Here is a 15,645-nt window from a genome sequence, read left to right as displayed (position 1 = left end):
TTTTTATAAAAATAATATTTTTCATCACACGTCAAATGAATCCATTTTTCAATCGATTTACAATTCAAACGTGGTAAAAAACGGCACTCCCCACGAGACTTGTGCCCTGTTTATCAAAACCTTGTAGCTTGTAATACAAGTGGAAATCCCTTTCCAACAGAAGCTGTCACAAAGTGAGTTCCGCTTGTATTACAAGCTACAAGCATTTGATAAACAGGGCATTGGTCTTCATGCTTTGTAAGAAATAATCTAAAGGTATTTGAAATAGAGTCGATAATAATAATAATATTAGCATTTTTTAAACAAAATTACGAAAAAATCGTATTTCGTATTTTGGAATAATGAACCTAACTGCAATTAAAAGAGACTTTAAAATTATATTTGCAAGGTTTATTTGAAATGTCTAATGACGATGACGTGACCCTCCGGAGACTTTAAAGTAGAGATGAGGGTATGGTCGATACAATGATATGCGTCCGAAGGCTATCCTTCATAAGTGTAATAAGCCCTTAAAAGAGATACGAGTAGTTGCTCGAAATTTTCTACTTTCGATGTTCATGTTTCGACTTTTCCACCCAGTTAGTTTAGGTACCCTCTTTAGATCCACCTAAAGTTAATTGAAATTAAAATTTGTTAATAATTTTTTTTTTAGTTTATAGCAACAATTATTTCAATAAATAATCGAGTTTCAATATCTGTAATTTTGATATCCAGTAAATTACTTGTTAAACTATTCCTCCAGTACCAACTGGCGCTGTCTATGACGTCTAGAAAATTATATCGATACGATAATATCCCGACACTTGGAAGTCCTATTAATCGGTTCGATTACGCCTACACCGATAGTATGAAATTGTGTCCGCATATCGTTTTTTACTGCATTAGTGTGCTAAGTTAACTTATTGTTGTAGTATTGTTTTAGTATGGGTGCGTAGTAACGAGGGGAAAAGATGCATTTGTAGTTAGTATCTTTATATGTGTGCTAGCTCGTCCGCCTCGAAAAACAGCAGAATTTTTTGTTAGGAAAGATGCAGCGATGCGTACTCCATTACTAGTCTACCAGTACTACTAGTAGTACTAGATGCCTACATTTCGAATACCACATTTTTCTTATTTATCTATTTTCCTACTAGGCCGTAGCGTGGTAGCAACGGAGCCGCAAAATACGTTTGTTTAAAAAAATATATAACTTGTGCAGTTTATTTTCTGCTAATACCAATAAATATATGAATGTCAGTGTACCGCCGTTTTGACAGTTGAATTAGAAGTCGTCGAACGATACCATGGTTTTGTTTTATGATAAATGGTTTCTTAGTGATTGGCAACTTAGATGCCACTAGTGATGGGCGAGCGGAAAGTTTCCTTTACGGGAAACTTTCGGTAACGTAATTTACTGAGAATATTTCCGTAATATTCTCCCGACGTGAAAAATAGGGAAATTTACATTTTTTTGATGATTGTATTGCACTTTTCTTAGTGAGTAGAGCCGTCAAAAGAGTCAATTAGTAATATTACAAATGGAAAATATAATACATACTTACCTAAAAGGGTTTCTATGTTAGGGATAGGAATATTTTGAAAATTTAAATTTAATAAAAAAATAACGTACATAAATTTGTGCCCCATCATTCAATAGGGTTTGAAAAATGATTTAAAGGTATTTAAGATCATTTTTTGCTTAAATAAATACTTTGGGAGATAATCGAACCGAAAGTCTTAAGAGATTATGAACCTGAATCAACAGTTTCCTAGAGTTTTTTATTATTTTTCTAGCTAAACTTTATTTGTTTTGTTTTCTTATATTTGTATAATATTTATAAATCATACAAAAATCTAAAGAAAGGTTAAATTAAATCTAAAAAACTTACGGCAGTTACGCCCTTTTGACGGTACCACTATTGTACCAAAAAAAGTTAGTACTGAGGCCATTAGGTAATTTGGGATATTATGTGACCTCAACAATGAACTTTCGTAGAAACCATTCTCATCGAGGGTACTAATTGATGCGTTCACATGCAATTATAATTTGATTTAACAAAACTAGCACTTAAATATATGCCAATCACAAAAATGCATTTTTAAGCATGGTTTTGCGAGAAACAACATACATAAATGTTATTTATAGACCATATTTCCATAATAAAACATAAATTACCAAGGAAATTTCCCTGCAATCTATGAGAATTTTACGGTAATTTATGGAAAATTACGAAAAATTCATGAAATTTCAAGTACTTATTTCTAAAATACTTTATCATTAGAAGAAATCTAGTTTCTATCATAGAGTAACTTATACTAGAGCGGTACTGTCATAGTAAATTTTGTAACCCCAGTAAATTCACTGCCATCTGACGACACACTTTAAAACTAAAAATAAATATTTATATAAATACGATAAAATGTATTTAAATATGGATAAATGATTTTTTTAATTTGCATTAATTATTTTTATGATTTTGACCCATGTTGTTTCACTGATATGCGTTAAAATTATAAATAACAAACGAAACCGTCAACGCCCTCTATACGAGTGTAGGCCAAAACTAGTGGCGCCCTCTGATCGAGAATCAAATTTTCGTGATTTTCGAGGCACGTTTTTTCCTTAGACTGTATCCATCTATTACGGAGTTATATCTATCTTTGTTTCTATACAAAAAATACGCGCTGTTTGATAAATTGCCAGTTTTGGGAATCTTTCCGTAACATTACCGAGAATATTCTCTCAATCGGAAATATTCTCGGCAATTTCCCATCACTAGATGCCACATAATAATCACTATAGATATGCCCGTACGGCACCATCTACTTCAGCTATCCAATTGCGCCTTAGTATTATCTTGTGTATCTTTACCGGCGATCGCGATGACAAACAAGTTTTATAACCTTTAATATGGAATAGACAACATGTGTACTAATGTATTCTACAACCTGCAAGTAATTTTCGTAATCAATGTTCGCCTTTCAGATAACAGACGACCTTGTTTCACAGTAAATCTGCATGCAATTTTCACTGACAAGATGAGGTCAATGCACCCTGGCGAAGTAATGATCGGGAAAAGCCTAGCGTATATTCAGAAAGAACTGACTCTGTTCGAAGCGATGGAGTACCTGGCGGAGTCGCCACTTAGCGAGGCCATTTTAAGGCCAGAGCCACAACATTTCCCGGAAATACCACACCGTCCGGAATGCAATATGAACTCAAGGGTAACGTGTTTTGTTATCTTTGCATATTTAATAATTCATACTTTAAAAAAACCGGCCAAGTGCGAGTCGGACTCGCGCACGAAGGGTTCCGTACCATTACTGAAAAAAACAGCAAAAAAGTCACGTTTGTTGTATGGGAGCCCCATTTAAATATTTATATTATTATGTTTTTAGTATTTGTTGTTATAGCGGCATAAGAAATACATCATCTGTGAAAATTTCAACTGTCTTGTCTATCACGGTTCATGAGATACATACAGCCTGGTGACAGACAGACGGACAGCGGAGTCTTAGTAATAGAGTCCCGTTTTTACCCTTTGGGTACGGAACCCTAAAATTCCCATCTTCCTAATCAGTGGGATTGTAAATTCTACTCAATTGTATGTACAGTCACCATCAGATATATCGGAGCGGCCGAGGTGGTCAAAATATCTGAACACGCACTCTAGCGCCTGGACAATAGAGGCGTGTTCAGATATTTGTGAGCGCCTTGGTCGCTCCGATATATCTGATGGCGACTGTACATATAGTTATAAATGAATTACCTTTCAGGTTCAGTCCTAGTTTAACTACCTATCATAATAGTACCATCGCCCACACTGTTAACTGACAGGTCGTAAACCTTATTGTAAAACTCTACGTCTACGTACTATAATTAATGTGTCTATAATATGTAATATTGTGTTTGTAGTGGGTAAATGGTCTAAACGACAGCCAAAAGGCGGCCGTAAGTGCGTCCGTGTCGGCGGCGCTCGGAGACAGGCCGCGCATACAGATGGTACAGGGACCTCCTGGCACAGGTGACTAATGAAATTGAATGTGGCTTTCCATCACAGAAGGGTGCTTATGCTTCAAATTCTGATAAAAAGGCTCTTATTGCAGATGAAGCATAAGGACCCTTCTCTGATGGAAAGCCACAAATATTCTTTATTATTAAGCGTATAGGGTACGTTCAATCTAATAACTCTTTGATAGTGGTAATTAACCCGTAACCCGTCCACCAGGCAAGTCGGCGGTGATCACGGCGATGGTGATGGCGTACTTCTATGACCCGGCGGAGCGGCGGCTGCAGAACCGCAGCAAGATCCTCATCTGCGCCACTAGCAACGCCGCCGTCGACGAGCTGGTCTGCCGGCTGCTGATCATCAGGCAGACGCTGCCCAAGAGTATGTTCTATTTTCATTTGTGTCCACTTTATCCACTTGGAAATCCCCGACGCTATATCAGGAAGGTGAGAGAGGCAGTTGAGGGATTAATCGTTCGAAAAGCTTACATAGAATAGAAGTGTAGAAGAGTAGTTCGAATTTAGCTATGTGTTTTTTTAATCGCCTCGCAATAACTACGAGGGCCGCCTGTTAAGTCTTGTCGTTTGCAAATCTCACAGTTATAAAAAAACTACCATCGTATATATTTATATTTATATATACCTATATATATCAAACTATTTGAATTAAGAATTCAAAAACAAATAAACGAATTATGATTGACCGAACCGTTTTAGTACAGCGTCGAGTTAAAGTTGACAAGTCAGTTATGAAACTGGAAAATTCATAGGAAAATTTTCGTGCGTTAATTTTCTATAACTTTAAATGAGGTTTGGTTTAACGCGACTTCAGTGCTTTAAAGAGCTAACTACTGTTTTCATTGACAAAGCATCATACCTTCTGACTGTGTAACGCTGGTATTTGAAATTTTAACGCGATTGAAGAGCTAGGTGTAAAAAAATCTCGCCAGATACCACATTTACTTATTGACGACCAAAACATGGCTCGCATTAGATGGTGCCGCAAAACTACAAAAATTTCGATCAAGGAGATTCAAAACTCGTTTGTGACATTGTCAGTGGTGATGAATCTTGGATTCATGCTTAAGATCCAGATTCCAAACAGCAATCCACCGTCTGAGTGTTCTAAAACGAGCCGAAACCGACCAAATAAGTCATACGCTCAAGAAGTAGGTAAATAAAACAATGATCACCTCGTTTGTCGCCAAAAGTGGACACGTTGCCACCATCGGGTTAGAATATCACAAAACAGTATATCACACTTTGCTTACTAGAAGCTATAAGTGAATTCCGAAAAATCAACCGAAAACATCGTATGGTACTGCGCCATTACAATGCCAGCTCACACACCTCCCGGCAAACAGTTGCCTTTTTACAAGAGCAAAACGTCGAAATTCTAGACCACCCGCCGTACAGCCCTGACTTGGGCCCTAATGATTTCTTTGCTTTCCCTAAAATCAAGAAATGTCTTCGTGGTTAACGGTATCGAGCCAAGAAGAGGCGGTAGACGTATACAAAACGGCTATTTCGAGCCACAACATCGGTGTGGAATAAGTGCTTTCAAAACTGGATCGACCGAATGAAAGAGTGTATTAAATATCACGGCGAGTTCCTAGAAAAACAATAAATAGTACTCTAGCTTTCAATTGTCTTTTGATTTTACAAACGACACAACTTAAAAGGCATCTCTCGTATGATAAAAATATTGGCTTCTGAATTTTTGTTTTCTTCGATTAATTAGTCGTTTTTCCCGTATCATAGACGAGCGGTTCCGCATGGTGCGCGTGGGCCGCGCCGAGGCGATGAACCAGCGCGCGCGCGACGTCAGCTCACAACAGCTCGCGCAGCGCGACGCGCGCGTCCGGCCCGACCAACAAGCGCCCGCGCTCAAGGAGGAGGTATTACCACAGTCACGTGTCACAGATGAGCGGCTTCTTGGAATCTCCATCATACATCTCCAAGCCAAGCGTTCGACAGGGTAGACAACGTGGCAAAGGGATTTGTGCAGCCTGAGCCCTCTCATATACGTTTGTATTTGTATATGTGAATCCATTAGTTGAATTAGAACCCGTCACTGCAACCCGCTAAGTAATTTAAGTATAATTAGACGTCGAGATGCGGGTAAAAATTTCCGCCCCGAATGGTTTCAGCTCGTTTTTATACTTAACTTAAAGGCCAACAATGTCCCTAGATCTCGAGACTGACTGCCAAAATCAACATGTGGAAAAGCGCGAGCCGCGATGCCAAAGATCCGTCCCGCATCGCCTACTGCGAGGAGCGCGTCAAGCAATTCACACTCAAGAGAGCACAGGTAACAGAACTTGTCGCTGTAGAGCAAACTGAGGCACATTTCCTGTAACTACTCGTTGGTTCCATGGAACCTCTTTGATTTTAGGTATGATATTATTTTTTACAACCTTCTTACTAACACGTTGTCACGCATTCTTTAGACCATTATATGCAATATCATTAATTCGCATTTCATTAGGTACTTAACATTTTTGATCATGCTTCTGGCGATCCTGGGTTCACATCCCGGCAAGCAGCGGCATATATTTATGCGATGAGCATGAATTACTTCTGTTTTTTAAGGTTCCGCTGTTGATGGCCGCTGGCTGTCTGTCTGTCCGAGGCTTTGCTCCGTGATCGTTAGTGCTAGAAAGCTGCAATTTGACATGGATATATAAATCAATAAATCCGATAGTCGTACAATAAAATAAAATAAAAAATGTTTTAGGGTACCTCCCCTACACGTAAAGTGAGGGTGTAAGTTTTTTTTTTTCGCTTTAACCCTACAATGTGGAGTATCGTTGGATAGGTCTTTTAAAACGAATAGGGATCTTCAATAAACATTTTTTCATTAAGTGAATATTTTTTGGAAATAATTTAACTTTAACTTTTGAACCATGGGCCCATGGTTCAAAATTGGTAATCTTATACCTTTAAACGAGCAATTCTTGTATATATATTTCGGGGATCTCGGAAACGGCTCTAACGATTTCGATGAAATTTGCTGTATGGGGGTTTTCGGGGGCGAAAAATCGATCTAGCTAGGTCTTATCTCTGGGAAAACTCGTATTTTTTAGTTTTGATAGGTTTTCCGAGCAAAGCTCGGTCTCCCAGATATTCATTGTAATGAGTGTGTTCCAGTTAGGGGGGTCGGGCGACGGCAGCGAGGAGCCGCGGCCCGAGGACGTGGCGCGCGCCGAGCGCCGCATCATCGAGGGCGCCGACATCGTGCTCACCACGCTCGCCTCCGCCATCAACCAGAAGATGCGCGGGTAACTGTAGCTGTAGTGATAGTATAGTTAGATAGGACAACGAGCCGCGCCGAGCGCCGCATCATCGAGGGCGCCGACATCGTGCTCTCCACGCTCGCCTCCGCCATCAACCAGAAGATGCGCGGGTAACTGTAGCTGTAGTGATAGTATAGTTAGATAGGACAACGAGCCGCGCCGAGCGCCGCATCATCGAGGGCGCCGACATCGTGCTCACCACGCTCGCCTCCGCCATCAACCAGAAGATGCGCGGGTAACTGTAGCTGTAGTGATAGTATAGTTAGATAGGACAACGAGCCGCGCCGAGCGCCGCATCATCGAGGGCGCCGACATCGTGCTCACCACGCTCGCCTCCGCCATCAACCAGAAGATGCGCGGGTAACTGTAGCTGTAGTGATAGTATAGTTAGATAGGACAACGAGCCGCGCCGAGCGCCGCATCATCGAGGGCGCCGACATCGTGCTCACCACGCTCGCCTCCGCCATCAACCAGAAGATGCGCGGGTAACTGTAGCTGTAGTGATAGTATAGTTAGATAGGACAACGAGCCGCGCCGAGCGCCGCATCATCGAGGGCGCCGACATCGTGCTCACCACGCTCGCCTCCGCCATCAACCAGAAGATGCGCGGGTAACTGTAGCTGTAGTGATAGTATAGTTAGATAGGACAACGAGCCGCGCCGAGCGCCGCATCATCGAGGGCGCCGACATCGTGCTCACCACGCTCGCCTCCGCCATCAACCAGAAGATGCGCGGGTAACTGTAGCTGTAGTGATAGTATAGTTAGATAGGACAACGAGCCGCGCCGAGCGCCGCATCATCGAGGGCGCCGACATCGTGCTCACCACGCTCGCCTCCGCCATCAACCAGAAGATGCGCGGGTAACTGTAGCTGTAGTGATAGTATAGTTAGATAGGACAACGAGCCGCGCCGAGCGCCGCATCATCGAGGGCGCCGACATCGTGCTCACCACGCTCGCCTCCGCCATCAACCAGAAGATGCGCGGGTAACTGTAGCTGTAGTGATAGTATAGTTAGATAGGACAACGAGCCGCGCCGAGCGCCGCATCATCGAGGGCGCCGACATCGTGCTCACCACGCTCGCCTCCGCCATCAACCAGAAGATGCGCGGGTAACTGTAGCTGTAGTGATAGTATAGTTAGATAGGACAACGAGCCGCGCCGAGCGCCGCATCATCGAGGGCGCCGACATCGTGCTCACCACGCTCGCCTCCGCCATCAACCAGAAGATGCGCGGGTAACTGTAGCTGTAGTGATAGTATAGTTAGATAGGACAACGAGCCGCGCCGAGCGCCGCATCATCGAGGGCGCCGACATCGTGCTCACCACGCTCGCCTCCGCCATCAACCAGAAGATGCGCGGGTAACTGTAGCTGTAGTGATAGTATAGTTAGATAGGACAACGAGCCGCGCCGAGCGCCGCATCATCGAGGGCGCCGACATCGTGCTCACCACGCTCGCCTCCGCCATCAACCAGAAGATGCGCGGGTAACTGTAGCTGTAGTGATAGTATAGTTAGATAGGACAACGAGCCGCGCCGAGCGCCGCATCATCGAGGGCGCCGACATCGTGCTCACCACGCTCGCCTCCGCCATCAACCAGAAGATGCGCGGGTAACTGTAGCTGTAGTGATAGTATAGTTAGATAGGACAACGAGCCGCGCCGAGCGCCGCATCATCGAGGGCGCCGACATCGTGCTCACCACGCTCGCCTCCGCCATCAACCAGAAGATGCGCGGGTAACTGTAGCTGTAGTGATAGTATAGTTAGATAGGACAACGAGCCGCGCCGAGCGCCGCATCATCGAGGGCGCCGACATCGTGCTCACCACGCTCGCCTCCGCCATCAACCAGAAGATGCGCGGGTAACTGTAGCTGTAGTGATAGTATAGTTAGATAGGACAACGAGCCGCGCCGAGCGCCGCATCATCGAGGGCGCCGACATCGTGCTCACCACGCTCGCCTCCGCCATCAACCAGAAGATGCGCGGGTAACTGTAGCTGTAGTGATAGTATAGTTAGATAGGACAACGAGCCGCGCCGAGCGCCGCATCATCGAGGGCGCCGACATCGTGCTCACCACGCTCGCCTCCGCCATCAACCAGAAGATGCGCGGGTAACTGTAGCTGTAGTGATAGTATAGTTAGATAGGACAACGAGCCGCGCCGAGCGCCGCATCATCGAGGGCGCCGACATCGTGCTCACCACGCTCGCCTCCGCCATCAACCAGAAGATGCGCGGGTAACTGTAGCTGTAGTGATAGTATAGTTAGATAGGACAACGAGCCGCGCCGAGCGCCGCATCATCGAGGGCGCCGACATCGTGCTCTCCACGCTCGCCTCCGCCATCAACCAGAAGATGCGCGGGTAACTGTAGCTGTAGTGATAGTATAGTTAGATAGGACAACGAGCCGCGCCGAGCGCCGCATCATCGAGGGCGCCGACATCGTGCTCACCACGCTCGCCTCCGCCATCAACCAGAAGATGCGCGGGTAACTGTAGCTGTAGTGATAGTATAGTTAGATAGGACAACGAGCCGCGCCGAGCGCCGCATCATCGAGGGCGCCGACATCGTGCTCACCACGCTCGCCTCCGCCATCAACCAGAAGATGCGCGGGTAACTGTAGCTGTAGTGATAGTATAGTTAGATAGGACAACGAGCCGCGCCGAGCGCCGCATCATCGAGGGCGCCGACATCGTGCTCACCACGCTCGCCTCCGCCATCAACCAGAAGATGCGCGGGTAACTGTAGCTGTAGTGATAGTATAGTTAGATAGGACAACGAGCCGCGCCGAGCGCCGCATCATCGAGGGCGCCGACATCGTGCTCACCACGCTCGCCTCCGCCATCAACCAGAAGATGCGCGGGTAACTGTAGCTGTAGTGATAGTATAGTTAGATAGGACAACGAGCCGCGCCGAGCGCCGCATCATCGAGGGCGCCGACATCGTGCTCACCACGCTCGCCTCCGCCATCAACCAGAAGATGCGCGGGTAACTGTAGCTGTAGTGATAGTATAGTTAGATAGGACAACGAGCCGCGCCGAGCGCCGCATCATCGAGGGCGCCGACATCGTGCTCACCACGCTCGCCTCCGCCATCAACCAGAAGATGCGCGGGTAACTGTAGCTGTAGTGATAGTATAGTTAGATAGGACAACGAGCCGCGCCGAGCGCCGCATCATCGAGGGCGCCGACATCGTGCTCACCACGCTCGCCTCCGCCATCAACCAGAAGATGCGCGGGTAACTGTAGCTGTAGTGATAGTATAGTTAGATAGGACAACGAGCCGCGCCGAGCGCCGCATCATCGAGGGCGCCGACATCGTGCTCACCACGCTCGCCTCCGCCATCAACCAGAAGATGCGCGGGTAACTGTAGCTGTAGTGATAGTATAGTTAGATAGGACAACGAGCCGCGCCGAGCGCCGCATCATCGAGGGCGCCGACATCGTGCTCACCACGCTCGCCTCCGCCATCAACCAGAAGATGCGCGGGTAACTGCAGCTGTAGTGATACTACTAGTTTTGCTTGATGCTTTTGTGGTTCGTATGGTTGTTTAGTTGTTGTTCCCCGGTATTGCGCTTTTAGGTGACACTACGGGTTTTCGGCCGTACGCGGAACTCGACCTTCGGAAGCATCGACGCTTCGCTTATCAAAACAGTTAACTAGGTAGAATGCTGGGCACAGTGGGCACTATACTCCCGCAGCTCGGCCTTCGGCTTCGCTTTAAATTACTTGAATGACACGCTTGGGAGCTCCGGGTGAAGACTCCGGCTACAGCTAGATATAAGCTGCAGTTAGTCGTTCAAGTTCATAAAACTAAATGTCATAAAATAATAAATTGGCCAAGCCCGCAGTCATAACTGCGGTAGCAAGTGTCCCGTGCGTACGTAATCCATCTATCGTACGCATCGTTATTACGGATTAAATTTTAGGCATAGTCCCTTAGTTACCTTGGATTGTTATCCAACACTAAAATATTTGTAAAATTATTTTGAATAACGGTTATGTATTATTTTTCATGTAAAGTCACAATTTTGCGATTTGTTGTTAAATAAAATTAATTACCAAATAAGTCAAAAGATGGCACTTTGTTCCCAACATGTATTTTCTACAACGCGGTGTTAAGATTTTTCTGGGTTTCATATAGGGTCCGAGGAACAATTAGGTCGTCAGTTCAAAATCAAATCAAGCAGTGAGTGTTATTCATGAAGTTATACCCTAAACAGGAGCGAGCTGTCACTTTTTTTGCCATACTAAATTGAACCTTATCACCGAGCCAGAAAGGTGTTCGTACCAGACTAGAGAAAACGGTCCACATGAGATAGCAAAAGTGGGTCGCGGTGTCCCACTCGTACATGTCCGACCTCGTGGGCCGGCACAATTTATTGGATTCAAAAAATGATACAAAACTGGTTCAACGTGCAAACATGGAGATTTTATTGAGAATAGCCATTTTGTTTTCTTTTTTTTTTTAATCTAAACCGAGCTGTTTGAGGTATCAATAAAAACTTGAAACAATACATATAACGCTCAAACATCCCGCCCGCCAAGAACAGTATGTTCTTCTTACCGCCCGCCATGACATCACATCATACAGAAATATATAGAAGTACATACAGAACAAGGTTTAGGTACTAAAGTAACTAAACTAAGATAAGACAAAAAGAATTACTAAACTGAGATAACATCAATCATCCGTCTGTAAGCTGCTAAAAACCCTTCAGTGGTAAGTGAACTTACTGCCTCCAGGTGGATACAACGAGTTACCATACATACAAACAGTGCTATGTAACCTTTATAGCTTTTACAACCTCTACCTTTGGATATTCTGATATTTATAGGGCCTGCATAGTCGCACCCTGTGCGGTGGAACGCCCGAGCAACAGTAACCCTGGTACTGGGTAAATCAGCCATGAAGGGTTGAGTTTTGGTGGCTTTGTACTTAATGCATCTCACACATTTACTTAAAATATGCCTAATTAAGCTTTTGGCATTAACAATTAAAAACTTGGATCTCACATAATTTAGAGTAAGTTGGGGACCACCGTGGAGAGTCCTTGTGTGAGCGTCACTCACAATCAGCTTCGATAAGTGATGGTCATGAGGCATTATTATAGGATGCTTAACATTATAAGAATGATCGCTATGCTCAATCCTACCTCGAGTTCTCATAATGCCATCCTCGTCCATGAAGGGACACAATGATAAAATAATGCTTCTCCGAGGGATTGGATGAGAATTATTCAAGTTAGTTAACTCCCTAGGGAATGCGGAGAATTGACTTGCTTTGATACCTACCTTTAAGGCATTATCGAGCTCTCTTGCGGTCAGATAGGACGGAAACGATTCTCCTTTCAGTTTTTTACAAAATCTGAGACAGTAAGCTACTACTCTTACCGTCTTTGTTAAAGATGAGTATTTAGTCCAAACACTCAACTCTTCGGGTGGCTGATCAGGGGATAAAACTGTACATACGAGTACTTTCATGGGCTTGGCTTCCAGCTCAGTGGATACTGGCTTGGATGTTGGATGCTGGTAGTTAGGGTCTTGTAGCCATGCTGGGCCCTGGACCCACAACTCGAATTGGATGAAGTCGGAGGGTGACATACCTCGACTTGCACAGTCTGCAGGGTTACTGGTGGATTCTACATGCGCCCACTGATCATTGTTTAGTATGGATAGAATCTCAGTGACGCGATTGGCAACAAACGTTGTCCATCGGTTTGGCTCGCCTTGAAGCCATGCTAGGACTATAGTTGAGTCTGTCCACGCCCTACAGCGACTGACTGGAACGGATAGGATAGTGGATACTTCTGCCAGCAGTTTGGATAATAGTACTGCCCCGGAAAGTTCAAGACGGGGTATGGAGATTTGACGGATTGGACTGACCTTTGTTCGGGCTGCGACTAAATTAACGGAGACATTACCTTCATGATCCACCACCCGAAGGTATACGACTGCTGCGTAAGCGTCGTTGGAGGCGTCACAGTAGCCATGTAGCTGGATATCACTCGCGTCTTGCCTGATACCGACCCATCTTCGCACGATGAAGCTGTTGAGAGCCGGCAGCTGCTCCCGGAACTCGTTCCACTCCGTCAGCAAGTCGGAAGTTACTTCCTGGTCCCACGAGTGACCTGAAACCCACAGTTTTTGCATGTATATCTTGGCTCGGATTATGACTGGAGAAATCCATCCCAGTGGATCAAAGAGACGTGATATGTCAGACAAGATGTTTCGTTTGGTGACGGGGGTTGGCTGTGAAGGTAAGTTAACCTTGTAGTGAAATGAGTCGGTCTGATGATTCCACGACAAGCCCAGGATTTTGATCATGTCATCTAGTTTTATGACTTTATCAGAGCTAGTAACCGGGTGTGGATAAATTGTTTCCATCAATTCTTGGCTATTGCTTGCCCATTTTTGTAATTCAAACCCAGCTTTACTTAGCAAACTGACCATTTCCGAATAGATTTGTATAGCTTCATCCTCAGTCTCACACCCACTCATGAAATCATCCATATAGAAATCTGTCAGCACCCTTTCTGCAGCCAATGGATAATCTTTACCATCATCTTTAGCTACTTGCTGTAAACTTTTGACTGCAAGATAAGGAGCTGATGAGACCCCGAAAGTTACACGTAACATCCTGTAATCCTTTACAATGTCATCAGAACTCTCACGCCATAGCAGGCGTTGGAAATCAGTGTGTTTGTCCACGACTTTAACCTGCCTGTACATTTTTATAATATCCGCTATAAAGCAAATTGGATAAATACGCCATTTCATGATGATATGACGCAGTTCAGGTTGTAGTCGTGGACCAACCATGAGATCATCATTTAAAGACCTGCCGTTGACACCCTTAGAAGAGCAGTCGAAAACCATGCGAAACTTGGTTGTGGATTTGTCACTGCGAATCACGGCATGGTAAGGCATGTACACACAACCCGGTTTCACAGTTTCCCGCTGGTCTTGGATAAGTTCCATGTGATTTAGTGATAAATATTCATTAATCACTTTGGTATATTCCTGCTTTAGGAGTGGATTGCTATTCATCTTTTTCTCCAATGAGAGAAATCTCCTTAAAGCCACTTTCCGTGAATCCCCATATTGACATAATGGATCCTCATCACGGAACGGAAGACTAACAACATAGCGACCGGTACTGTCCCTAGTTGTAGTGGATGCATAATGCTCCTCACACGCTTGGTCCTCCTTAGACAACAAGGTGCGAGGCTGATCAGTTTCAATTTCCCAGAATTTACGGAGAGTGTCATTAATGGAGCTATCCAGAATATGTGCAGTTATAAAGCTATTAGAATGGTTACTCACTTGTGTTTTCCCTGACAGGATCCAGCCCAACGCGGTGTTTTGTGCTGTCAGGGTGGACGTCGGATTCCGTACAATACCATCTGTCAGGGTCTGTCCATACACCTCAGCACCCAGCAACATGTCTACATGGCCTGGAGTGTCATATCCTGGATCTGCCATCTTTAACTCCCTCAACTCTGGCCAATCACGAATCTCAACTTTCTGTGAAGGAATGGAATTAGTTGCCTGACTTACCACATATGCCTGAACGACACAACTAAAAGAGCTACAAGTGGATTGTATTTTGAATTGAACCTTGTGTTTAATTGGTTTTGGCAATGGGATTTTCTCCCCGCCCAGTCCTGAAGGATCAACCCTACCATTTGCAGGTATCTTGTGTAACTTGAGTAATTGTACAGTACGCTCAGTCACAAATGATAATTGTGCACCCTGGTCAAGAAATGCCCTAAGTGTATGACATATTCCCTTATTTTCTACCTTAACTAATGCCGTAGTTAACATTACCTCACTATAGATGATCAAACGAACTTCTCGAGCGAAGTTCGATCACTATTATATGAGTCGTTTCATTCGAAGATATTACATTTACCAGGTAGTCCTTTAAACCTACAGGCGACTTTTGCACTATATTAAGAGACAGTCAATTGACTATTGAACTGATTTTTAGTTCATTCATTCATTTCCCTACCCTTCCCGTTCGTTCCACCCTCATAGTTGCTCATTATCTTTAGAGAAAACGCAAAACTTTTAAAATTTGGGGTCATATTAGGGTGGGAGGGTTATTATATCTTCGAATGAAACGACTCATATAATAGTGATCGAACTTCGCTCGAGAAGTTCGTTTGATCATCTATTATATTTCGTTCGTTTCATTCTTCAGATATTACATTTACCAGGTAGATGTTTAGAGTCTTAAAGTTTTGCTTAGGCGGAATGAAACTATAGATATATGTAAACACAAAATCATATATTTATTTTCACCTTTGACGTGACCTCAGTGGTCAGTCAGTCAGATCAGATATTAACATTTATTCATAT

The 15,645-nt window shown here is 44.4% G+C and overlaps 1 protein-coding gene across 1 annotated transcript in view; it reads left to right on the top strand.

The window, feature by feature from the left end:
* LOC134745105 (uncharacterized) overlaps nt 1-15,645 on the top strand; it is a 49,493-nt gene that overhangs the window by 11,700 nt on the left and 22,148 nt on the right. The window contains exons 6-11 of the mRNA XM_063679046.1: nt 2,966-3,204; nt 3,896-4,004; nt 4,209-4,370; nt 5,750-5,886; nt 6,180-6,299; nt 7,139-7,269. Of these exons, the coding sequence (XP_063535116.1) occupies nt 2,966-3,204; nt 3,896-4,004; nt 4,209-4,370; nt 5,750-5,886; nt 6,180-6,299; nt 7,139-7,269 (898 nt within the window). The remainder of the gene's footprint in view (nt 1-2,965; nt 3,205-3,895; nt 4,005-4,208; nt 4,371-5,749; nt 5,887-6,179; nt 6,300-7,138; nt 7,270-15,645) is intronic.

The sequence above is a fragment of the Cydia strobilella genome, chromosome 11 (assembly GCF_947568885.1).
Source record: "Cydia strobilella chromosome 11, ilCydStro3.1, whole genome shotgun sequence".
NCBI lineage: Eukaryota > Metazoa > Arthropoda > Insecta > Lepidoptera > Tortricidae > Cydia > Cydia strobilella.
This window is presented reverse-complemented; position numbering and strand designations above follow the sequence as displayed.